The sequence below is a fragment of the Seriola aureovittata genome, chromosome 18 (genome assembly GCF_021018895.1).
Source record: "Seriola aureovittata isolate HTS-2021-v1 ecotype China chromosome 18, ASM2101889v1, whole genome shotgun sequence".
NCBI classification, from domain to species: Eukaryota; Metazoa; Chordata; class Actinopteri; order Carangiformes; family Carangidae; genus Seriola; species Seriola aureovittata.
This window is the reverse complement of record NC_079381.1, coordinates 23,871,837-23,896,500: the sequence shown is the minus strand read 5'-3', so window position 1 is coordinate 23,896,500 and position 24,664 is coordinate 23,871,837. Positions and strand designations below refer to the sequence as shown.

The following is a 24,664-nucleotide window of genomic DNA, read 5'->3' as shown; positions in this document are numbered from 1 at the left end:
AAGTAAAAGTCCTGTTGTACTCAAACACAGATATACCCTCAGCTTCATGTAGCTGCAGTATCAGAGTAAAATACTTCCTGTATAAGTATAAAAGTAAAAGTGCATCATGTAGTTGAAGTATAACAGAGTAAAAGTACTTCATGTAGTTTAAGTATAGGAGTAAAAGTACTTCATGTAGTTGAGGTGTAACAGAGTAAAAGTACTTCCTGTAGTTTAAGTATAAAGGTAAAGAAATTAATGCAGTTAAAGTATCACAGTAAAAATATGTTATCTTATTAAAGTATAGGAGTAAAAGTACTTCATATGTCTATCACAGTCAAAGTACTTCAGGTAGTTAAAGTATAAGAATAAAGAACTTATTGCAGTTAAAATATCAAAGTAAAAGTACTTCCTGTAGTTACAGTATGAGAGTAAAAGTACTTCCTGTAGTTAAAGTATTAGAGTAAAAGTAACTCCTGTAGTTACAGTATCACAGTAAAAGTACCTCCTGTAGTTACAGTATCACATTAAAAATACCTCCTGTATTTAAAGTATAAGAGTAAAAGTACCTCCTGTAGTAAAAGTATCACAGTAAAAGTACTTCCTGTTTTTAAAGTATTAGAGTAAAAGTACCTCCTGTAGTTAAAGTATCACAGTAAAAGTACTTCTTGTTTTTAAAGTATTAGAGTAAAAGTACCTCCTGTAGTTAAAGTATCACAGTAAAAGTACTTCCTGTTTTTGAAGTATTAGAGTAAAAGTACTTCCTGTAGTTACAGTATGACAGTAAAAGTAGTTCAACCTAGGGGTCGGGCCCCTCCACAGGGTCGTCAGAGGTCGTCAGATGATTCACGAGAGGAAAGGAAAGTTCGACTTCACAAATCTGTTTTCAGTTTTTGGACTTTCCTCAAATATTTGATTTTATTATGAACATTTTGTATAAACGTTTCCATTTGTGCCTGAAACAGATTTTTAAATGAAGCCATGTGACGTTCAGGGACGTGGAGCTGCCAAACATGTCGGGATCCTCTGGTTTAATCTGAGTGAGTGTATCAAATGTTTTTTAATGAAAAATCTGTAACTGCAGCTGAAAGTTAAAAGTCAAATATTTCCCTCTGAGACGTGGTGAAGTATGAAGATTGATGTAATGAATAAATCTGACTCATTCCTCTGTCGGATGTTCCTGCAGACTGTTTCGTGAGATTTGTGAATGGCGTCCGGATTATTCAGCGGTTTGTGAGTCTGATCCCTCGATCCTGTTAATCCCTCCTGGGCCCTGGTCGTCATAACAACTGAACTGCAGCACCATTTCAGGATTTTTTGTTTTTCAGAGCTTCTTTAAAGTTGATCTGGAGTTTCAGTTTTTCAACTCAAACCTTCAAAAACACGGCAGTTCATTCTCTCTGAACTGGGTCGAGGCAAACAAACTGTTCAAGTTTTCCACAGTCAGACAAACTAAATAAATAAATAAAATGTTTTAAACAGATATACATTAAAACAACAAAATAATGCAGGAGCACAGAGATGACAGCGAGCCACACAAATCTATAGTCAAAGGCATAAAACAATATTAAAATATTGGTACTTCAAAATAAATCCCTTTATTTATAGCAGTTACACAAACACTGTGTTTATTTATATGTTACCATTAACGACTGTAACTCCTCCCCTAAGTTGAGGCTGTTGTATGAACTTGATGGATGACAATATATTAAAACACAGTTGTAATAAATAAATGCTACACATTAATAAACAATTAATGTCCTTTGTGTTTGTTTATAACACCATTAGAAGCCACTTATTAAATATGTATATACTGCTAATACATATGAAGCTATTAGGCGGATTTAAAGTGAAGTCTTACCTAAATATTTATGACAAAAAGATTTTTAAAAAATAACAAAATTACAAATAAATTTACCTAGACAAATAAATAAAAGGAAAAGGCTGAACGAAGCAACAATCTGCATTTCCACATTATTATATCTCATTATAAACATTAATATATATATATTTTTAAATAAATTTTACAACAGGTTTAGATATTTGGACATTTTAACTATGAATTGAAGTGTCAATAATTATAGAAACACTTTCCCATGTGTCAAATTGTTTCTTTAAGAAAATTAAATTTGAGTAATTTCAAATTAAGTTATTTTGATTTTGTGTGTCCAGACTATCAAAGCAGAATAACTGATTTAAATGTCCAGGAGCTGTGAGGTACAGATCCCTGTTGTTGCTGCAGATGTGGAAAAATGTGAGTGTCTTATCTCTGCGTCAGTCACCAGTAAACTGTGAGAGAGTCGTTAGTGAAGACGGCTGCGTTTCCATCATGGCCCGGTTCACCACAGGAACCAGTGAACCTCGCACACCTCCGCTGACTTCATTAGCCCGAGGGTCAACAGGCGCTGATAAACATCTCTCACACTTTGGTTTTCATGACCTCCCCCTCCAGCACACGCTCACCTCTCCGAACCACAGCATGTGGGAAAAATTATCATCTTAGGGAAAATCTCAGGCTTGTTAAAGTGGCAGAGATCCAATTACACCACCAGTCAAAAAAGCATTATTTGTTCTGCGCTTCAATTTCAGATGCACAATAAATGTCAGTGTTCAGTCAGCTGTATTGTTTTAATCTTCAACTAATTCCCTGATTCATTTGAAAGCATCATACAAACAGTGAAACTGAACACAGATCACAATTCAGTCCAAGAAACCACGAGCGAGGGCATGTCATTATCAGTGTAGAGATGCTATTCTGAGAATGGGTTTCAGCAAAATACCACAAAAAAGTTGAAATATGCAAACCACCTCCATGCTGAAGTGTACAATACAAACAGACTAACCAATAAGCAGTCAGCCTGAGGGCACATCTACAGATTAGTCAGTCAGTCACTGACCAAACCAAAACTAGACTAAAATATAACTTGCTTCTAGAAAAACCCACGTGTGGTTTTAGTGGGAAAAAAATGCAGAAAAATACCTTTTTGATGGTCAGTTAAACTGTCAACAACACAGCTGGAAACAGACCACAATCCTGTCAAACGTTCTGTTCTCACAGGGACGTGTTCAGTTCACAATGATGATTTATGATCAAAATTCACCATCATTTTGGAAATAACTGATCAGACATCTCGTTTAAGTTGATAACCGGTGATTTTGCAGAAATGACTGTTTGAAGAAACTTTTAGCTCCATTAGTTTCTGACTGGCTTTTCAGTGTTTGAACATCTTATCATCAAACACCAGGTGTTGATTAGATGGTGATTTTATAGTTAAAACGAGGTCGGCCAGACTTTGGCCCAAATATACTCACACAATGTTTTACTGAAAATAGAAAAAAATCACTGGCACCAACACAAAAAGTAAATCAGAACACAAAACAAATTAACATATATTACTTTCAACCAATTTTAGATTGACGTCATAGGTATTTTGCTGGATCTGTCGTCAAAGTTAGCCTGACTGGTGTTAGCTAAAATTAGCCCCCCTCGCTTGCGAGCTATAATCACCCTGCCTCGTTTGCTAGCAAGTTTAGCCTGCGTCGCTTGTTAGCTTAAATTAGCCCGCCTCGCTTGCAAATGAAAATTAACCTGCCTCGTTTGCTAGCTAAAATTAGCACGCCTCGCTTGTTAGCTAGTAGCCCCCTTTGTTTGTTAGCCAAAATTAACCCACCCCAAATGTTAGCTTAAATTAGCCCTCCTCGCTTGTTAGCTAGTAGCCCACCTAACATGTTAGCTTAATTTAGCCCGCCTCACTTGTTAGCTAAAATTAGCCAAAATTAGCCCACCTCGCTTGTTAGCTAAAATTAGCCTGCCTTAGCAAATATTAGCTACAGGCTATCTGTGATTTGGATCAGTTCAATTCAATGCATTTGACGGCTAAACACATAATATCTGACCAAAGCTAAAACAAATACTGTAGGTCCCAGTTAAAAAAAAGTCAACATCTTCACCAGTTGATGATCCACGTAGAAAGCAAAGGAAATAAGGAAACAACACTGTTCATTACACTATAGAGTTAATTAGTCATTTTATTCAGAGTGTGCAGGAAAAATATAAGATCAGACTTATTTATCAGTTATTTTGTTCTAACAGAACCCTGTTTGGCTGCTTAGCTTAAATACATGTTCATACACCGATCAGCCACAACATGAACCGGTTTTAATGTTGTGGCTGGTTGGTGTATATGTTGTTTAATAATAATGTCTTGTTCTGTCCTCTGACTTTCATTCCTTCTCTTTCATATGGCTTCACTTCCTCTTTCTGAAGAACCCTGTTCCTGCTGTTTTTCATTTTAAAACTCAAGGTCCCAACCGGACTCTTCATCAGGAGGAGAGTCATCACTGTCCTCTGGGAAATAGTCAAAGTTGCTGTTGTCCAGAGGCCCGTCCACCTGATAGAGAAACACAGGGTATTACTCATGCTTTCATCTGTATGTTTAGTACCTCAGACACACTGAAAGATACTCACTGTGGGTGTGAACGGAGAGTCGATGGTTCCCTGGCGGAGGCCGTCCCAGTTGAAGCCCTCAAACCACCTGAAGGACAAGGACGTGCTGCCATGACTACAGTTTCATCTCCCACAGAAAGCAAGCACTCAGAGTGAGAGTGAAATGACATGATAAGCATCTTTACTGCCTCACTTGTGTTTCTGGATGTCCTTCACGCCGTTTTTCTGATTCCCCAGCCTCTCTGACGGATTGTCCCTGGGAGCACCCACACAAACAGATGAGAAATTAACCATGAAACCCCGCCACGTGTTTTATCTGTACGGTTAAAGGAGCAGTGACAACCTGCAGAGCCGTTTGATGAGGTTGGCGGCGCTCTTGGTGATCTTTTTAGGAAACTCGATCATGTCGATGCCTCTCAGGATGATGTTGTAGGTCTTCATGGGATCAGAGCCGGAAAATGGAGGACTGGAGGCAGAGAGCGGAGACCAAGAACCTTAACAGGCTTATTTAATCAACCAGGACAAGAGCTAATTTAGTTCCTAACTTCAGACTTCATAAAATAGTGAATACAGTGTCAGATTTCCAGGTTACCAAGGATGAAATATTCAGTCATTCAAACGACGCATTAATTTCCACAGAGCTGTTCTGCCACAGTTGGATAACATCACATCATCATCACATCCTGTCGGCAGAGCACACGCCACAAGTGATGAGTGTTTCTGAGGTGACGATGGAAACTGACCATGGAAAACACAGGAATGTGGAAAAAGATGCAGCAGCTGATTTTTTATTGTATTTGAGTTCCTGAATTATAGATCTCCTCTCTAACAGAGAAGAAACAGATCAATGAAGAGAAAAGATTTTGGACCAGGGGCAAACAGCCAGCAGCAGCAGCAGCAGCGAGCTCTGTCCAAAGGACAGACGGTATTTTCTGTGTGTGTTAGAGATCTGTGCACGGTGTGTGGAAGATACACAACAGATGCAGATCTTTGGCAAATGCAGATGTTGTGTTCATTGTTGTCGGCTGACATGTACACCACCCAGAGTCGCCACCGGGTTGTTCTCTTGTTTTGAGCGACTGTGCTGGAAAATGAATATTCTTTCCCGGGACACGAATTGTCCCAGCTCTTGTGACGATGCACGTTTAATTTAGAATTTAAATTTCCTTCCACTGCTGTTCTGTTTTCCTCCTGGTTATGTCCCACGCTGTGTCTGTAATCGTATGAAAACAGGTTCAACCAGAACGGTGGCATTGATACCGTTTGGTCATACTGAGTCCCTGGTTCGTCTCCCTGTCCTGCACGTCTCTAAATAACTTCAGTTTATTTTGTTTCAGTGGTAAAATGGGGACAGACGGACGAGGAGGACGTTGCAACAATATCAGGTGAAGAATCGTTAAAAGGTGGCAACCCCTAACGCCATCGTGGAGGCGTTCCTGCAGTGCATCTTGGGATTAGTTAAACCCTGAATTTTGAGGGGAACAAAGTAGATTCCTCTCTGGTTTTAGAGGGACGAGATGTCTGGAGGAACAGAAGTGTTACTGTCAAGGACCGAAGCAGAATGGGAAACAAAATGTCGGGTCTGGACGCTGAAGTAAAAGGTGTAGACTCTGCTGCTGTACCTGCCACTGAGCAGCTCAAAGACCAGTATCCCCAAAGACCAGCAGTCCGCTGAGCTGTCGTGGCCTTTGTTCAGGATGATCTCAGGGGCCACGTACTCAGGAGTCCCACAAAACGTCCACGTCTTCTTACCCAGACCCACCTTCTTAGCGAAGCCAAAGTCCACCTGTGGGACAGAAACAAACACTGAACGCTCCGTCTGTGAAGTTGTTGACCCGCGTTATTGTGACATATGAGGAAACGGTGTGCGCACCAGCTTGGCGTATCCCCTGTGGTCCAGGATGATGTTCTCAGGTTTGAGGTCTCTGTAGATGATTCCTCTGGTGTGCAGGAAAGCCAGCGCCTCGACGACACAGCCCGTGTAAAACCGAGTGGTGCCGTCATCAAACGAACCCCTGGAACAGAGGCAGAGGATGAGGATGTCACGGTCCGTCATGGATGAACATACAAACAGGAAACTGAATGTGTACAGATGCCCGACAACACCTGTCTCTCAGCAGCGTCCACAGTTCTCCTCCCAGACAGGCCTCCAGCAGCATGTAGAGGTATTTAGAGTCTCTGAAGGTCTGGTACAACCTGCAGAGAGAAGAAGAGTGTGTGTGTGTGTGTGTAAAGGTGAGATCTACGTCTCTGATGTGCCCATTGACGTAAATCTTTAAAAACGCCTCATAAAAATAATTTGGTTTCATTTTTAGCTCTGTAGCTTTTATCAAACAAACAGGAGGAAACCGGGGGTTTGTTGGGATTAATCCACATTTGGTGGAACCTGGCTACAGGTGGCAATGCTAAATGCTAAACTGTAGCGTAGCAGTAGCATGATGCATGAAGAGGACAGCATTAAAATGGGGTTTTATGTATAATGTGGATGCTGGGTTCAGACTGACCTCAGGCGTCCATGTTGGAAGTTTATATGTATTCACATGTTCAGAAAAAGCTTAATTCTAACCGCTTGTAATTGACAGTAGTGATCATGTTGGTGTGAATGGTCTTTACTTGTTGAAACATGCTCATTACAAAGATCTGGACTCATTAACTCTGGATCTGTTGCATCTCTTTAGTCTCCTGCTGAGCACAGAGTGAGCACAGACTTTCCAGGGAGGTAATTAAAGAAAACGTCGTTCCACTAATTAGATCCTCTTAGTTGTGAAGGATGTTGTCGTTTACTTTTAATTACACCTGGATAAAACCTGCAACTGAAAAGTGCAGCGCGACCTGATGATGAAGGGACTGTGAGCCTCCATCATGATGCGGCGCTCTGACAGGATGTGGCCCTGCTGGCTCGTGTCCAGGATGTGACGCTTCTTCAACACTTTGAGGGCGAACGACCGATCGAGGTCGTCCTTTAACTGCACCTGAAAACACACAAACACACTCAGTCAGTGCAGACACACAAGAATAACATACATGTACAAACTGACAGCAGCTACAGACCAACATACACCCACCAGCTCCACGCGGCTGAAGCCTCCCATCCCCAGGGTGCAGATGATATTGAAATCGCTGAGTGAGACGCTGGAGAAGAAGTCGGCCTCCGCCTGCAGCCTGCAGAGAGAGGAAGGAACAAAGAGGGTGAGTAATAATTCTCACTGAGAGTTATCAATCAATCTGTTCCGCTTCAGAGCCGGACGTGTCCAGGTTGGACAAAGAGTCTCTGTGTTCCTTCATGCAGGACGGGACACCACAGGGTCAGAGGAAGATTATCGACCTGAACAAGATGGAGGAATTGCATCATTTTGAAGAGACAGCAACTACTCCAGGTGCACGACACCTCCTCCGTCACATGTGAAGACGTCAAGGAGAAGAAAAGTGCAGAAGTAAGTGGCGGTAACACAGTGTGTGAGTGGAGGTATGTGGCCTCCAGGCTCAGAGTGTGACTGATGTGAAATACCAAACAGACAATTAAACTCCCTGTGAGACTCGGGGTGATTTCAGGACCAATAATGACTGTGTGGATGTACAGGACTGTGGCTGTTTATCTCCTCTGAGCGCGCCGAGACGAACCAGGAACTAAAACAACAGAAGAGGAAGAAAGAAAAAGGATGTTTTCATGTTTCACTCCTTCAGATTGTACACATGTAATATTTTTAATGAATACACATGAATAATGTTAGAGCTGCTGCTTCTACAAATCACTATAATTAATATTATCGTCCAGGGGCCGGTTGCAGAAAACACCTTAAGTTTTCTACTTAAGGATGAAACTTCAGCTGAGGGAGTTACTCAAGGGTGAGTTAAGAGAAAACGTTGAGGCTTTTGCAGCAGTTAAAGAGATTTTACAGCACTACTGTTTCCATGGAGACTGTAGATCCGCAGCCATTAGTGCTTGAGATACCTGTTGACAAAAAAGAGGTGCGCCGCTGTCTAAACCTTGTGTGATTTTGGCGGGAACTTCATCACGCCTCGACTACACCTGACCGGAAAGATCATGTGACATAAAACCACAGAGCTCATTAACCTGCTGAGAGTCCAGAGATCCACGTTAAGGGTGTTTAGTGCAGCTGTTTTTAATTTTAAGGAAAGGAGGGAGAGCGGACGCATCATTAGCACAGTTCAACAGTATTATCAGATACATAAATCAATTTATTGGACAAGGTCAGTCAGCTGATGAATGAGCCACAGAGCATGACAGAAAAAGCAGCTACGAGCGCAGACGCTGTTTCAGACTGAACTCACTTCGCTTTGACCTCGTCGCTGTCGTACTGCTTGTTGTTGACGTCGTCCAGTCCTCCAATCAGCTGCTTGAAAGACCTGAGACACAAAACAAACGAGCCGCTGAACCAACCGGCTACACAAAGGTTCCTTTAAAGGGCGAGCGCGCCGCAGACGCCACCGCCGTATAAAAACGTTTATTTCTGCTGAACAAAGAGAAGCATTCACTCTCTGTCGATGACCAGACATGTGACGTCTCCCACGGCGGTGACACTGGCGGTTCGAACGTCCTCCCTGCAACACAGAGAACGAGAAGTATAGACTCTGTTTGTTGGAGCGTCATGTTTACTGATACGATACAAACGTAAAGTATATGAAACACATTATCTTAAATAAGATCTTGTTGTCGTCAGTTTGTTGGTAGATTTCCCAGCAGCCATTGTTTTCCTCTCACAGTAACCTTGTTTACAGGTGATTTATACATGTAGGTATGTATCTTTAACTTTTATAAATTCACACAGGAAACGTTTTTGGTTGCTGAGACTTTAAATGTTCCTGTTTGCCCTCGTTAACGTGACTTTGGCAGCAGCGGCCTCCAACCTTTTCCAACTCATGGCCACTTGAAAACCTCCAAAATGTCTGCGGCCAATTGTGAAAAAAGAGGAACTGAGTTTTCTGTTTTGTTTGACGGGGGACAAATCACTTGTCGGTTCATCATCTCACCTCTTTTCTTTAATTCTTCCTCTCTCCAGTTTTTTTTATCATAGATTGAATCTGTTCTGCACAATCAGACTGAGATAACAAACAGTCTATGATGTGGTGCAGCAGCAGTATAAAAGTTCCTATCACTGGCTTTTTCTAATGCAAGAATAAGAGTTTTTAAACATTTTTAAAGATCATTTCATTTAAAAACCTTTATATTTTTCTTTATTTTACTACATATTGTACCGTTTGTCGGCCCACAGGTTGGGAACCACGGCCGACGGTGATGCACGTCAAAATCTATGCACATCACTTCTGTGTATAAAATCTGATCTGATCTTGCTACTAAAGCTAAATTTCTCATTAAAACTATTAATTTTAAAGAAGACAAGCAGCAAATCCAAACTTTTACGATGGCGGAAGCTAAAAAACGTTGGTGAAAACTGAAGTTTAAACGCGTGGACCAATCGATCGATGGGAGGACGTCAGGACGAATCGACACAGAATAAAAAAGCTGAACATACATGAATAACACGGGGTGAAAATGTGCTGTTGTTTCTGTCTGAACACGTCATTCAGAGGCGTCATGAGATCATGGCTCTGAGATAACAGACATGACGCATACAGCCACTAGAGGCCGCTGTCAGGTGAACTAATGAATCTAACACTGTGTTAAAGTGTGAGCGACTCAGTGAATAATCTGTGCTTCACCCTTTCAGCGCCTGCTCTCCGAACCAGTCTCCTTTAGAGAGCGTCTTCTCGGTCACCTGCTCGTCGCCGGCTGCGTTCTGCTGAGAGACTCTCACCTGCGGAGATCACAGATCACAACCTTCAGCACTCCCGCCTAAAAATAAGAGCGGCTCACAGCTCAGTCAACACTGAATACATCGTCATCAAGGAGGAAGAAAAGCTTTGGCAGAAACAGCTAGAGACACAGTGAGTGTGAACTCTTCCTCTCGTCCTCCAGAGCCAACAGTGACTTTCTCTCTCTCAGTTTTCACTTGGTCACATGTTGCGGTTCTGAGCTCAGACAGTCCTGAGACTTCTCCCTGTCGTTGCCTTTAAATTGGCCCTGACAACACACACAAACATTATCACATTATCCTCTTCCACAGTGTCCATTTGGACTTGTTTATCTGCTGGATTTGATTTTCCAGCCGCTCATGAAATCTCACCAGTGCAGCCGAGAAGATTCACAGCATCTGTACATGCAAGATTACAGTTAGAGATCGACCCCTGATTCATACCAGGGCAACTCTGATGAATAAAAATAATGATAAATAAATAAAACAAAGCTGCTCAGTCTGTCACTGTGATGGATTATCTCTCTTGAGAAAAAGTTAAGACCCTGTAAATTGATTTTTGCCATGAACTGAAATGAACTGAGCTCGTTTCTTCAGTAAAAACTGTGACACACAGAATCTGACCCTGGATCTGAGCTGGGAAGCAACTTTAAAACTTTAACAGAAGAAAAGTATTTGATATACGGGTCATTATTTTTCACATATTTATCTCCGGATAGATTTTTTGGGTTAGAGTTTTTCCCCTGCGGCCTGAGAAGCATTTTCCTCATAAACCACCGTTATAAATAAAAGAGGGTTCTGTAAAATATTAATTCAGACGACGATGTTGTTGTAAAGTCAAACTGTGGAGAAAGACGCCGACCGTGAACCACAACGCCTCGGTTCGAGTTCGGCCATCATCACTGTTGTATCTCTCTCTCGTTTGTTTCCTGTCGTCTCTCTTCTGTTGTTGTCTAATAATCTTTTCATTTTGGTGTTCAGCATTTTTTTTTATGGCTTTTCTTAACAAGATATTTTCCAACATTTGCATCAGTTTCTCAAGGAATATAATAATACATTACATAAGCTTATGGTGAAGTCTGTGAGTCTGTGTAATAATGTGGACCTCACAGATCTGTGTGGGCATGTTTAGCCTTGGTGGAGGAATGCGCTCTATTGAGTGTCTTTCTAGTTTTATATTTATTGTTGGGCCTATTTTCAGGTGCATCTCTCCTGAGCTGCACTAAACTCCTGTTTGACTTAATAAATACAATCTGTCTGACTTCTGTATCTTTTGTTGCTGTGCAGGATGATTAATACAGTAATCTAATCTAATCTAATCTCATCTCAATTGATCTAAACTAAACTAAACCAATCTAATCTAATCTAATCTAATCTAATCTAATCTAAACTAAACTAATCTAATCTCATCTCAATTGATCTAAACTAATCTAATCTAATCCAATCCAATCCAATCTAATTTTATCCGATCCCATCTCATCTCATTTAAACTAATCTCATGTCATTTCATCTCTTCTAATATAATCCAATCCAATCTAATCTCATTTTGTCTAATCTAATTTCATTTCATCTCATCTCATATAATCCAATCTAATATAATCTAATATAATATCATCTCATCTAATATCATGTAATCTCATTTTGTCTAATATTGATCCAGGCTGAATAGTGAAACTTCAGAGCTGTTTGGAATAATCGATATGTTTAGTCAAAAGGTTTTATATAAAAAGAAAAGCTCCTGCATCGTTTCCTGTTTTCTGTGGTTGCCATGGTTTCTCTTTTTGAATTTTCAGCAAATTCATGAAAAGCGACAGAGGTCAGCGACTCGGCTGCTGCCGCCGCCTCATTTACATCAGAAAACAATGGAGGTCGGTTTGCAGAGTGGCGTTCAGTAGTTTGTAGGTAACGGGTTAAAACATGCAAAACAAGCGGCGGCCTCTTGGGTCGACTGGACGTTACTTGTTAATCTCATTTCTGGAGACCACCAGCTCTGTAATCACCCTTTTCTTCCTCTTTCCCTCCCTGTTGATTGTTCTCCTCTTTATACCTCCCCAATAAATCTTTCATCCCCCTGTCATCGTTTTTCCTCACCTGTCCTTCACTGATGATGAAGAATGTGTCTCCGGTGGCTCCCTGACGGATAATGTAATCACCGTCAGTGTAATGAGTCTGAGGGAGAGCAGAGAGATCAGCTTGAATCATGTGTGCGAACGACCTCAGACGGCTGAACACAGCGTCTCTAACCGTTTGTATTTGTCAGATGGAGGGACAGATGGCAGAAACAGATACTGTGCAGTATGTCTGCGAGCGAGTGTTTGGAGATCATCACCTCCTCCAAAACATCAGCCAGTTTACTGAGGACGTCCTCGGGTAGCGACTGAAAAGAGGGAACGCTGGGGGGGGGGGGGGGAGTTCAGAGAGAGAGAGAGAGAGAGGCGTGAGTCACTCTCATCTGGTGAGAGCTTTAAAAACAGTGAAGTGGTGAGTGCATGTGAATGAGCTGTACCTGCGGAGGAAGTCTGTGTACTGGGAATGTTTGATGAGACCAGTCCTCATCATGATGGTCTGGAAACCCTGTCGGTCGATCGCCCAGAGCTTGATGTCAGTCAGAGCTGAAAACAGACACAAGAAGGCTCAAAGCAAACACTTAGTGTTTAACATCTTTCAAACCACACGACTCAGCATCTCATTGAGGTTTGGAGGCTGTTTCTTCTTTTGTATTCATGTTCCTTTGAATGTATTTGATACAAAAACCCTCTTTTCCTGAATTGAATTTTCAACCTTATTTCAATGTGTTTTTCATCAGGGTCGAGAGTCTGTAACATCCACTGCAGCCAGCTGTAGCCCGCACTTACATTTCCTTTCTATTGTTTCCTTTTCCCAAACCTCTGGGAGATAAAGCTGGTGTCAATACTGAGCTTATGTCAGTACCAAGCCTCACAACCTGTATGAACACGGTGAAAGCTTCAACGAAAACACACAAACTGAGGGAAAACACAGTTTACATTCTGCGTAGACAAAGGTTCCACATTAAAGTATTGATATTTAAAGTGAGTCAGCCTGTAGAAAAGCTTTCTGGTTCCAGGTGACCTTAACAAGGAGGATTTGTTGCTCGCGTCTGGAGCATATGTTTTCAGAAATGTAATATTGATTAAATTGTCCCTACTTTCATATTTTGTATAATTAACTTTGGTCTGCTGAGGTCAAACAGAGCCATGATCTCATAGGCCACCCATCAGTTGGTCTCTATGAGTAACCTTCAACCTTTATTGTACATGTTGTCGAAATAAGCTCACTGTGCACGAACTAATATAGAAAGAAAGAAAGAAAGTCGTCCACATTTTGAAATTCTTGTTTGTTTGTCATGCTCAGTTTGAAAACCCAGTAGGTGGGTACTCTTCAGTGACTTATAAAAATGGCATGTGTTGGACAACAGAAATGCAGCAAAAGTGAACTGTACACTTGCAAAAACCAGATTAAGAGAAGAATCCATGGTGTACAAAATGGTGTCGTCTGCATAGAAACGTATGTTACCATGTGGAGCGGCAGAGATTATTTCAGTTTTTGTATATATAGTGACTATAAGAGGACCAAGAACAGAACCTAGAGGGACACCTTTGCTGAAAGGATAAAGCTCCAAGGTAATTGATTCCTACTGAGGATGTAAATCTTTACAAACACCTCACAAATAAATAGTTTCATGTTCAAAAGGGCTCAGTAATTTCCTAAAACAGCTGATCACTGTGGTGTTTAAATAGAACAAACATCTTTTGGGGACTATTTTCAGTGTCACCCAGTTCAACAGGGTAAATCTCTTCTTAAAATGTACTTTTATCGTCCTGATTTTACACAATTTTATTGCCTTTTTCTTTTGGTTTTATTGATTATACTGATCGCCCTCTTGCCGTTGACGCTTCCTTTGGTTTATTTGCACTAATTCTAAGACACTCTAGTTGTATTTCTGTTTGCTTGCTTTAATTGTTGCCTTATATGACTTGCATGTTTTATTCTGCCGCCTTGTGTAAAGCAGTTTGTTACGTGGGTTTAGAGAAGTGCTCTATAAATAAAGATTATTTTATTATAACTGTGTAAAATCAAACTTCGAGCTGCCTTTTGAAATAGTGAGGAATGTCCTTACAAAGATAGCAATACAAGCCCACACAAACACAGTGGTGGCTTCTCTCCGGATGGAAACATTTGATTCATGAATATCTTTTCATCACAGTTTTAATGATGTTTTGATGTTCTGATGTTTTTCTTCACTATATCTAAAGATCTTCATCTCACAAAGGAAGTGTGTAAATCCGGTGTGACAGGTGACGCTGTGCTGGTTTTTCTGTGACTGACTTCTATGAGTTTCCATGTTGCTATAGCAACATCAGGCATCACATCTTCCTACATCCCTCATCTTTATTTACATGTAAACCCATTAGGCTACTCCTGGCCCCTCTCTAAACCCTCATTGACCTCCCCCCACACTCCTCCACTGTTTTCATTATCCACGCTAGAGTATGGATCTCTTCATGCTGACGGTGAACTGCTCATTTTACAGAGAGGGTTTCATCAATTTGACACATGGAGATCCGTTTACTCTCCATGCAGAGAGATACTTAGCCTTGAAAACAGTTGCATAATGTCCTCTGTGGCTGTGGAGGAGCTTTCTAAAGTCAAAGAAAATAACCCATATTGATGTTTCCTGTTTAGCGGAAAATTCAGCTTTAAAATCAATTTATAAATCCAAATTTTCATTTGGATTCTTTCACTATGTTTTGTATTAAAGTAATCATCTATTTTCCAGCAAGATGCAAAATCTGAGGATAAAAATTGGCTTTTTATTTCACATTTCACATTCAGCTGCCACAAACCGTGCAGTCTGTCGACACAGGATGTTTTCACACCTGTGATTCTGTTTGAATCAGAAAACTCGTTTCATTTTCCCCATGATTCGGTGTCTTTTCATAGAAAAATATTCAAAATGCATCAGTGAAAGCCCCGTGACTCACTCTGCTCATTCATTAGATGTGTCTGGAGTGGGAGTGAGAAAAATAAAGACAAGGGGAAGGTCCAAATGTCTGCCCAAAGCACTTGTTTTCCAGTCCAGGTCAGATCTTGACGTATTCTCAGACCGACAGCTAGCAACTGTTGAACTGTTCAATCCCAGAATGCAAAGTGCTCCTGGCTACGGGAACCACTCAGCCCAAACTTGCAGAGTATTGCAGTCGGATCAGATTGAGGATGAATCATTTTCACACAACAGAATGAATTTGTCTCATTTAACCTTCACTTGCACCTTCTTTTTTTTCTCCTCCTGCTTCTCACAATAATTCATTTAATATTTTACTTTTAAAAACTTGCAGTACACTAACGTTATGTTCCCGTGTTTGTACCGTACGCTGTCGTCTTGTGTATGAATAGTGTAGTATCCTCCTGTCCTGTTGCCAGTGTTTTTTGGATTTTCTGGTTTTCTTTTCCCGCCTGTTTTGTTCTGTTTTTTTGGATAGCTTTGTAAGTACTTCTTGTTATTAAAATATCTTTTTCCCACTGACCTCTTTTTGTGTTGTCTGCTTCTGGGTTCAGTTTTCCCTCAAACGTGACACGTTTGATAAATTGTTAATGTAAAAATATTAATTAGTGCAGCTTTAATGCTTAAAATAAGAGGTGATTAAAGGGAGCTTCGAACCTGACATCAAACTCTGTTTCGTTAACAGTCTTTCCATCAGTTTCTTCCTCTTTCCCTCCCGTACTCGCCGTTCTCCCGAGCTCTGAGCCAAACGTGATAATTGCTTGTAAAAGTGATGGAGAAGCCGTCTGATTTCTTTAGTGCTTATAAAGATGTTTTTCTCTTCTCGCTTGAATGACATAGAAGGACACAAGGACGCTGATGAGAAGCGGCTGACAGAGAGGAGAGAAGGTGAGCGCAGAGCCACGCTGTAATGAGCTGGCTGGGATTTCTTATAAGCTCACACACAGTCTGCAACCAGAGCGCTGTAAACACATTCCTGTCGAATGTACCAGAAAACACACAGTTAGGGTCTAGGCATCCCTCCAGCACATCAAAGTGACACACACACACACACACACACACACACACACACACACACACAGATAAAATGAGTTAGATGCTGTGTTTAAAGCCAGTCCATCATCTGAAGCTCTTCTTTTCTGGCAGCCAGGAAAATAAAGGGATTTGAAATGCAAAGAGTAAACGGGAAGAGTGTTGAGACAGCAGCAGAGAAGTGACAGAATCAGGATGAAAAGGGACAGAAGTTAAAGTCTCATGTTTTCAGCTCTAAGGATAAAATAAAAAAAAACATATTTTCCAAGTTCTAATCTTGTCCCATGTTTTAATTGTTGATTTATCTTGTTTTATGGTGAATATATATCAAAGATGATGTGTTTTTGTATTAAAATCACTCTTTTCCTGTCAATTATTTTTGATAACTCATCCTAAACTCAGATGCACTGTTATAAATGTATTCGAACAAATTAGTTTAGCTTAGCTTAGCATAAAGACTGGAAACAGCGGCAGCCTGGCTCTGTCCAAAGATAAAATCCACCTCTGAATTTCACTAACATGTTTCTCCTGTTTGTGTCATTCGTAGGTCCTACCTTCGTAAAACCGAAGCTCAAATTCACAGTTTTTCCGAGGTTTATGTTCTGGACTGTTTCTGGTAGGTGATTATTATTTTGTGTGACGTGTTAATGTTCTTGATTGATTGTTTGTGAACGGGGAAACTCATGTACAATACACAGTAACTTTTAGATTTGGCGTTTCAGTGGACAGGACCCCTTCATTTCTTAACAGGGCTTTTATTGTGAAAGATTGCAGACATTAAAGGTTGACAAATCTCATCTAAAGTGTTGAAAATAGCATTGAATATATTGTTGAATTTATTAAATTAAAGAAGTACAACTGTACGTTACATTGTCCATCTTTGTTTTTGGACCATTTCAGCCATTATAGGAGATCCAGCTTTTAACCAACTACCGATTTTTATTTGAGAAAAAATCTCGTACTCAGGTTTTCAGATCTGTCTGTAACATTTCTGCTGAAACTCAAATACAAAAAAGAAATAAAAACCAGCTGACAAACGGCAGCATGGCTTAGGGTTAAGCAATAAGTGAGTTAAAGCAGCAGCTGAGACTTTTAGACATACGGGAGTTTATTAATCAGAGGAGAAAATTAGACAGAGCAGGCATGATGTTTGTGGTCGACCTTCACCGCCGTTTCCATTTGTCACTGAATGAATAAATGCTGCTGCACCATTAAAACATTTCCACGGCCTGAATTTATTTCGTTTCCAGCAGCATTAATGGATGTGGCGGCCTCCTCGGGGCCTCACTGACAGCCTGCTCTTATTCAGTAATAATAATGTGTTTATGTCGCCTCGGCAGGTGAACAGTCACACCCCTGTGACTGAGCCATTTTCACCACTTCTGAACATCAAATTGCTCGAAAGTAATGGTCTTGTCAGGGTAACAGCTGGGTTCGAGAGCGAAGTGTGTAAAATAAAAAAGTGTGTGTTCATGTGTGTACCTGTTACAGTAGCTGTGCGGGTGCAGTTGTAGAGGATGGCGAGTTCTCCAAACACTTTTCCTGGACCGATGGTGCAGAGTTTCTTCCCTTGTTTCGTCACCTCGACCATCCCCTCTGTGAACACATCAAAAGTTTGTTTGGTGGTGTGGAAGACAATCTCTCTCTTGATTGGTCGACCACTTTGTTCCAGACTGAAATCTCAACAGTGGCTGTGTTAATAGTTAATATTCTTTTTAAAGAAGTCGACAAAACACAGCTGCGAATAGTCTGTGTGTTTCCATTGAGGGATGTTGTATGAATAAAGCTTGGTTTTCTCCTCTCACGATATCAGTCCAATTAAACATGGCGACAGATTTCCAGCATCTGCTACTTGTTGGGACGATTGCATCCACCGCAGAAGCCACTGTATTAAATCGAAGGCGACGAGGGCATCAAACCCCTATAGTCTGCAATGTTTTTGGATGTCATGTGACTTAAATGTGTATTAATTTCACTTTTACAAGATGTTGTTTAGTCACACAGTCTAACAAACCACCTCATACGAGGGTAAAAGTTTTTTCTTAAATTCAATGTGAATTTCAATCGTTTTGTTCGTTCACAACTTCAAATGACGGATTAAGCAGGTTAATGGAAGCTATTGCTATTGTCTTATTCGACTTTTATAGCTGTGTTTAATCAACTAGTGGCTTCATGGCTTCTTCTTATTTGGTTGTGAAACCTTGCGTTTGGTAATTGGGAGTTTTGTGGGTATTTGGTCATAAATCAAAGCATCTAAATAAAATTTTGAGCTGATGATGGCGTTAGATTAAAAGACAGAGGTTTATTTTACAGTTCATCCTCTGGCCATGATGAATGTCTGAACCACAGTTCATGCTAATCCGTCTTTTCCCTGAAAGTCAAAAACATCAACCTGATGGTGGCAGCAGAGGAAACCTCAGGGGATCATGAAAATCGGTAGGGTTCGTCATTAGGCGACCATCAATGCTTGCACAAAATTTAATGGTAATCCGTCCAATGGTTGTTGAGATACCAACAGTACCAGTCAAAGGTTTGGACGCACTTTCTATTGAAGTGAATGGGAAGGTGTGTCCAAACTTTTGACTGGTGCTGTGAGTCTGGACCAAAGTGTTGGACCAACCGATGGTCACAGCCACACACAGACACACTAATACAAACCACAACTGTATTATACATGCACCGACTGGGAGTAGAGAACACCATGAAAAGAAAAATCCATCCTGACGAAACTGCTTCAAGGAAAGTGGTGAATTCAAAAGACGTGATTAGTCTTCTGTTCAGAGCTGCGAGAGACTAAACTGAACAATGTCTGTTCATCAGAGGCGTTTTAAACGGCTCTCATGTCGACAGTCACGAGGGAGCGACTCAACGCAGCAGCAGCCTCTCAGTGCAAGTGTGTGAAAGACTGACTGTCCTTGAGAGTGAAGAACGTGTAGATCTTTGACGAGAGAGCAGCGAAGGTGTCGGGAACATTTGGCTGAACTGAATCGAACACACTGCGAGTTTCTGTGCATTTGTTCATGCAGCATGTGTGCGAGCTGCATTAACACACGAAACACGGACCAGACGGTGATATCACCCCAACCACCGGCTTAATATGTGGCCTCTTCCCGCTATTTTCTCCACTGCAGGCTTTCTCCACATTTTACTTTGTGTCACGTAATGTCTCAGATGGAGCCTCTGTTTACTCTGGCTGGTACAAGCTATTTTGCAATCTCGTGTTGCCTGTGCTCAGACAAATGGGCTGTCTGCCCGTATCAGTCCAATTCGACGTTTCGCCTCGGATTAGTCTTGTCCCATTGAGCGGAACAGGCCTTAGAGTCCAGACGGAAGATAGTTTTACCCGCTATCGTGGAAGTGGGGATCTGTGTGTGCGGCCATTAGGGCTGTTGCTTTTTATTCTATATTTGAACTGTTGTTTGAAAGTGGGGGATAAATTAAATACTACAACTTTAACAACAGTATATGAAGTAGGTAGTTTGTCTTGTGGTCCAGCAGAGAGCGTGGTTTGAATTCACTACCAGCTCCACTCGTTGCTTCCTCAGTAAACTACGTTTATCAATAAAACTGGAGGAGGTTTGATTTCTAGAGTGTAGATTGTAAAATGACCAACAAAGATAAGGCTGTTTGTGGACGTTGTTAAAAAGCATCAACCTCCGAGGCTGAAACATGAAGCATCAACACTGAAGAACCAGCAGCTGCAGTTCCTCTAACGACCACTAGAGTCTGGCTCCAACAGTGAGTCAGTCCCCATAGACTCCCATGTTAAAATGTCCAACTTTACAGCAGAAATAAACATGTTTACAGCCTGGTACAAAAACTGTTTCGGTCTCTAGAGCTGATTTCCTCCTTCATGACACCTGTTTATATAACTCACCTGTTCATATAACTCACCTGTTTAAATTTTATTAAGGACTACAGTTATGGAGGATTGAGGGCGTGGCCTCTTTGAGTGACAGGTGGGGGTGGGCATATGCTTGCCACAAACGGACACGCATCGAAGTCTCAGCTCCACTCACACCCCTGCTCTTTGACCATTTTTGGATTAGCTGGGAGTTAGGGGCGGAGTCAGGCACTGCCAAGATGGCAAAAGTGGAGCGGCTTACTCTGAGCTTCAGAAACCTGTGGTATGACGTCACGACGTATGACAGAGCAAATCTCAGGATTCACTTCCTAGCTTGCAATAGCCAGCCCATTGCTGGCCAGTTGGGACCATGTTAGCACAACACTTGTAGCAACAATAGCTATCTACCAGTAAATAACATTTATGTTCTAGCACAGCCATTAAAGCCACTGTTCAGTCCATGTGCAATAGACCACATCCCATTTATCCTCACTCCTTACCCTCCAGAACGTAGACTGTCGAGCCGTCATCTCCCTCCTGGATCACGCAGCAGCCTTTGGTGATGCTGGTGGGATGCATACAGTCCATGATGGTGAGGATCTGCACAGATTAGACAACGAGTTAGGCGGTTTTTAAAAATCAAACGATTTCCCCTGTTAAAAATCAGCCCAGATATGTTTCTCTACCTGCCCGTGTTCCAGGTGTTTCATGAAGTCGTTGTCCATTAGCGCCCTCTGGATCAGCTCACTGGACCTGCAAACGCACAAACAGGTGAAAAAGATCACTCCTCATCAGTGTGTGTCTGTGTTGGTGTGTCCTATGGTTTCCTGCACTCACTCTTTTGACTTGCAGTAGCTGGTGAGGGTAACGTCAGTGAGCTGGGAGGGGTCCAGCGCCGTGGGCTCCGCTGAGATGGCCTGTCTCTTGGTGCGCTGAGGCTCATCAGTTGTTGCTGTTGTCTGGACCGCCGCTCCTTCTAGACACAACCACAGAGACCTTAGTTAATGTTTGTCAGTCAGGCCGTCCATCCATCCATCCATCCATCCATCCATCCATCCATCCATCCGTTTTCTTCTGCTTATCTGAGGTCGGTTCGCGGTGGCAGCAGGTCAAACTAAGTAGTCCAGACGTCCTTCCCCCAAGCAACATTTTTGTTAGTCTTCCTGGGAAATCTCGAGGTGTTCCCAGACCGGATGAGATATATAATCTCTCCAGTGTGTTCTGGGTCTACCTCGAGTCTTCTTACAGATTGGACGAACCTGGAAGACCTGCAATGGAAGGCGCCCAGGAGGATCCTAACCAGATGCCAGAACCGCCCCAACTGGCGCCTTTCAAAGTGAAGGAGCAGCGGCGCTCCTCCGAGCTCCTCACCCTGTCTCTAAGGCTGAGCTCAGACACCCTGCGGAGGAAACTCATCTCAGCTGCTTGGATCCACGATCTCCTTCTTTCAGCCACGAACCAAAGCTCATGACTGAAGGTGAGGGTCGGAGCAAAGATCAACTGGTAAATTCTTCATCACAGCGGTCTGGTACAGCGCTTGCTTTACTGCCGGCGCTGCACCGTTAAAGATAAATTAAATATCTTTGGGTTTTGTGGATATCTTCAAACAACATGTTACAGCAAGTATAAACTGAACGCCTCGGGATCCCTCAGGAGCAGCTGGGACCTGACCCCGGATAAGAGGAAGAAAATGGATGGATGGATTTTGAGTTCCTCTTCGAGACCTGGGCCACGAGATGGAGGATGGAGGACTCGGCATAGTTGATATTCTACTTCAGTACAACTTCTAACAGATTTGCGATTGATCAAAGAGCATAGACAGAATAGATGTGAGGATGAAACCTGGGACTCTCGGCTCTAATCCAGCTTTGACTGTGATTCCTCAGAGGAAAAAAGATATTTGGTCTTTAGCTGAAAATAGAAATGTAGAGACGTCTTTGATGGTGCTGGACTCATCCTGATCCGAGCTGCTTTGTTCCCCATTATTTAACAGGAGGAACTATGAATCTGTGTGCAGCAGCTCACCCACGTTTCTTCGATCGTACCGAAGAGTAAAGTGAGCCTTTATTCTACATTTGTTTTGACAGCGTCTGAAAGCATCAGGACTAAAGTGTGCGAGTTGTCTTCGCTGTGACACCGAGGCCCGGTGTGTAAATGTATGTTGTGAAAACATTTCGCCCACCCCTCTAAAATCCTGGGCCCCACTTCTGAGGCTTTGTTGCCACCACATCTGGCAGGTGTGGTAATTGCGCTGACACACCTGTGTTTGTCGTGTCTGCAGAGTTGGCTGCGTGCTGCGAGGCGCTGCGGTGCCGGTCCAGCTCTATCTGCAGCTGTCTGATCAGATCATCCTTGGTGTCCAGCTCCAGCTCCAGCTCGTCGATGAGAGCGTCCCTCTGTCGCAGCTCCTCGATCTTCAGCTGCAGGGCCAGCTGAAGGTCCCGCAGGGTTCCCGCACTTTTGGACACCGCCATGTGCACGAGCATCGACGGGCGCGCCGGACAGAAGACACAGGAAGGAGACGGCGAAGTTGTTACAGCTGGAAAGTTGTAGTGGAGGGTTTTTTCCTGCAGAAAAAGTAGTCCCTGCAGAGAAGACAGAGAATTGGTGAAGACGTGTCCACATACAGCTGACTGTCAGTGAAGCACAGGAGGAAAGAAGAGAAGGAGACGAGGCTTTGAACGTCTCTTTCAGCTCCTTTTCTTTTCATTCTTCCCTCGACCATTTCTGTCTCTTCTCGTGTGAGGAGGTCAACGCTGTGAGAAAACACACGGTCGGCCTTTCTCTCCACCTGTGAATGTAACCGCTCAGAACACTGTGCGAACTCAAACCTTTACAGTGTGAAAGACGTGTGGAAGTTCAGCCCGTAAACCCTGAACTTACACTGCAAATCATTTTAAACACATTCACATATTTATATTTGTGACAATTTATTCAGCTCTTGCGTCTTTTTTCCTCTAATGCCTCATTCTTTTATCTTATTTTACTCTTTTTAAATAATAATAATATATGTATGTGTCTTTTCATGGTGTCGTTTATTTCTTCTATATCTTTTCTTGGAGCCCTTTATGTCTTTAAAGCTCTTTGTATTGGCCTTATTGAAAGGTGCTGCCTTCGTCTGTGAAGGTGATTCATTCTTCCAGGGCTTAAGTCTAATATATATTAATAATGAAAAATATCAACTTGAATGGGAAAGTGGTGTCAGACTCTTGGAGCTCATTGTAGCTTCTTTCCCAGAGGGGATGTTTCATGAAGTATTTCATAATGTTAAAATAAATGATACCACAATTAATCTCAGTGCAGTATGAAGATTATTTCCCTGTTTCCCCCTGAACTTATTAAAGTGCTCAGTAATGTAAGAAACACAGTGATCTGCTCACAGATCTTATTTACACAAAGGTGTTTCCTCTTTATTCCCAGGGCTTGTACATTTACTCAAGTACTGCTGAGGTACTTGTACTTTACTTGTGTATTTCCTTTTCATTAACTTTCTGCTTCATTTCAGAGGAAAATACTGCGCTTTTTTATTGCACTCGGGATTTAACTCACTCAGATTCTTACTCACAAAACAGATAAATCGTCTTTAAAATTTCACGTTTTGTTGTAGTTGATCAATCAATTAGCTATTTTGATAATCATTTAATTAGTTTTAGCTTCTCAAATGTGAGGATTTGCTTCTTTCCCCTGAAAAGATTTGAATAATTTTAATTTATTTTTAACCCTTTCAGTTTCAGATCCTTTTTTACAACTGGTTGGAAAAAAAACAAACGACGTGTATGTGTCACTATTCTCTGAAATTTAAGATGAATGAAACAATATATAATAATTAATAGAGACATAATCATAAGACTAGTTCATTAGAAAAATCATTAGTTTCAGACATAAAAAACAAAAACCAAACCCCAACCAGCTACAACAGTAAAATGCTGCACACATTAATGCATGAGTCATAATAACTTAATGATATAATAGAATAATAGTCAGTCTCTGCGTTGACTAATTCTACTTTTAATACTTAATAAGTATATTTTTCAGATTGAACATGTTTTTAATGGACGGTGTTAACGCAGGACTTGTAACTGAATATTTTACAGTGTGGTTTTATTCCTGATCTGAACTCTTGCTCCAAACATCCTGTTCTAAATGATCCAGTAAATATTTTATTGATCCTCTGATTACAGTCAATAATCACAGTGTAGTTTGGGGGCTGTCAGCCACAGATTGATCATGTACTCACTTGCTCAGTCACACGGACAGACCGATAAAACGCTGCTGGACCAAGAGGAGTCCGGTGGGAGGAGAGAGCCCGCTCCCCGTCGCTCTGGTCTGAGGATCGATCAGATTCTCCAGTTCTGTCCGAGCGGTGAAATAAATAAACTAATCGATTATTAGAACAATGCAGAAATTAACACGTGCAGACGACGTCATTGTCCTTATTAAAACAAACAGCGATTAATCAGAGTCAGAGAGAGACGGAGCTTCAGAGGATGGAGGCACAGCTGAGTTTGACAGCACTACTACAAAATAAAAGTCACTCCACACTTTTATGTTGAAAGTCTGGAAGC

The 24,664-nt window shown here is 41.7% G+C and overlaps 1 protein-coding gene across 2 annotated transcripts; it reads right to left on the bottom strand.

Annotated features, from left to right (window-relative positions):
- Window positions 1–2,588: 2,588 nt before the first annotated feature.
- Window positions 2,589–24,618, bottom strand: LOC130186044 (cGMP-dependent protein kinase 1-like). Of its 2 annotated transcripts, none has more exons than XM_056402754.1 (21): window positions 24,337–24,618; window positions 22,360–22,684; window positions 20,937–21,075; window positions 20,786–20,852; window positions 20,600–20,699; window positions 17,738–17,851; window positions 12,707–12,812; window positions 12,530–12,593; window positions 12,292–12,369; window positions 10,109–10,203; window positions 8,924–8,989; window positions 8,720–8,794; window positions 7,492–7,588; window positions 7,259–7,398; window positions 6,533–6,622; window positions 6,300–6,441; window positions 6,049–6,212; window positions 4,770–4,892; window positions 4,620–4,682; window positions 4,448–4,514; window positions 2,589–4,370 (listed from the first exon to the last, which is right to left on the bottom strand). In XM_056402754.1, the coding sequence occupies exons 2-21, from the start codon at window positions 22,583–22,585 to the stop codon at window positions 4,272–4,274; spliced, it is 2,115 nt and encodes a 704-aa protein (XP_056258729.1). In that variant the 5' UTR covers window positions 22,586–22,684; window positions 24,337–24,618; the 3' UTR covers window positions 2,589–4,271. The 2 variants fall into 2 exon arrangements, with proteins under 2 accessions (XP_056258729.1, XP_056258730.1); XM_056402755.1 differs by having other exon boundaries at window positions 20,937–21,072.
- Between the last annotated feature and the right edge of the window lie 46 nt (window positions 24,619–24,664).

What these genes read in the sequence shown, in the direction of transcription:
- LOC130186044 (XM_056402754.1), bottom strand. Translation starts at nt 22,585, where the DNA reads ATGCTCGTGCACATGGCGGTGTCCAAAAGTGCGGGAACCCTGCGGGAC. An exon ending in AGCTACTGCAAGTCAAAAGA is followed by an intron (nt 20,853 to 20,936) that starts GTGAGTGCAGGA and finishes GTGCGTTTGCAG; the next exon opens with GTCCAGTGAGCTGATCCAGA. An exon ending in TTTGAGCTGCTCAGTGGCAG is followed by an intron (nt 4,893 to 6,048) that starts GTACAGCAGCAG and finishes CTCTGCCTCCAG; the next exon opens with TCCTCCATTTTCCGGCTCTG.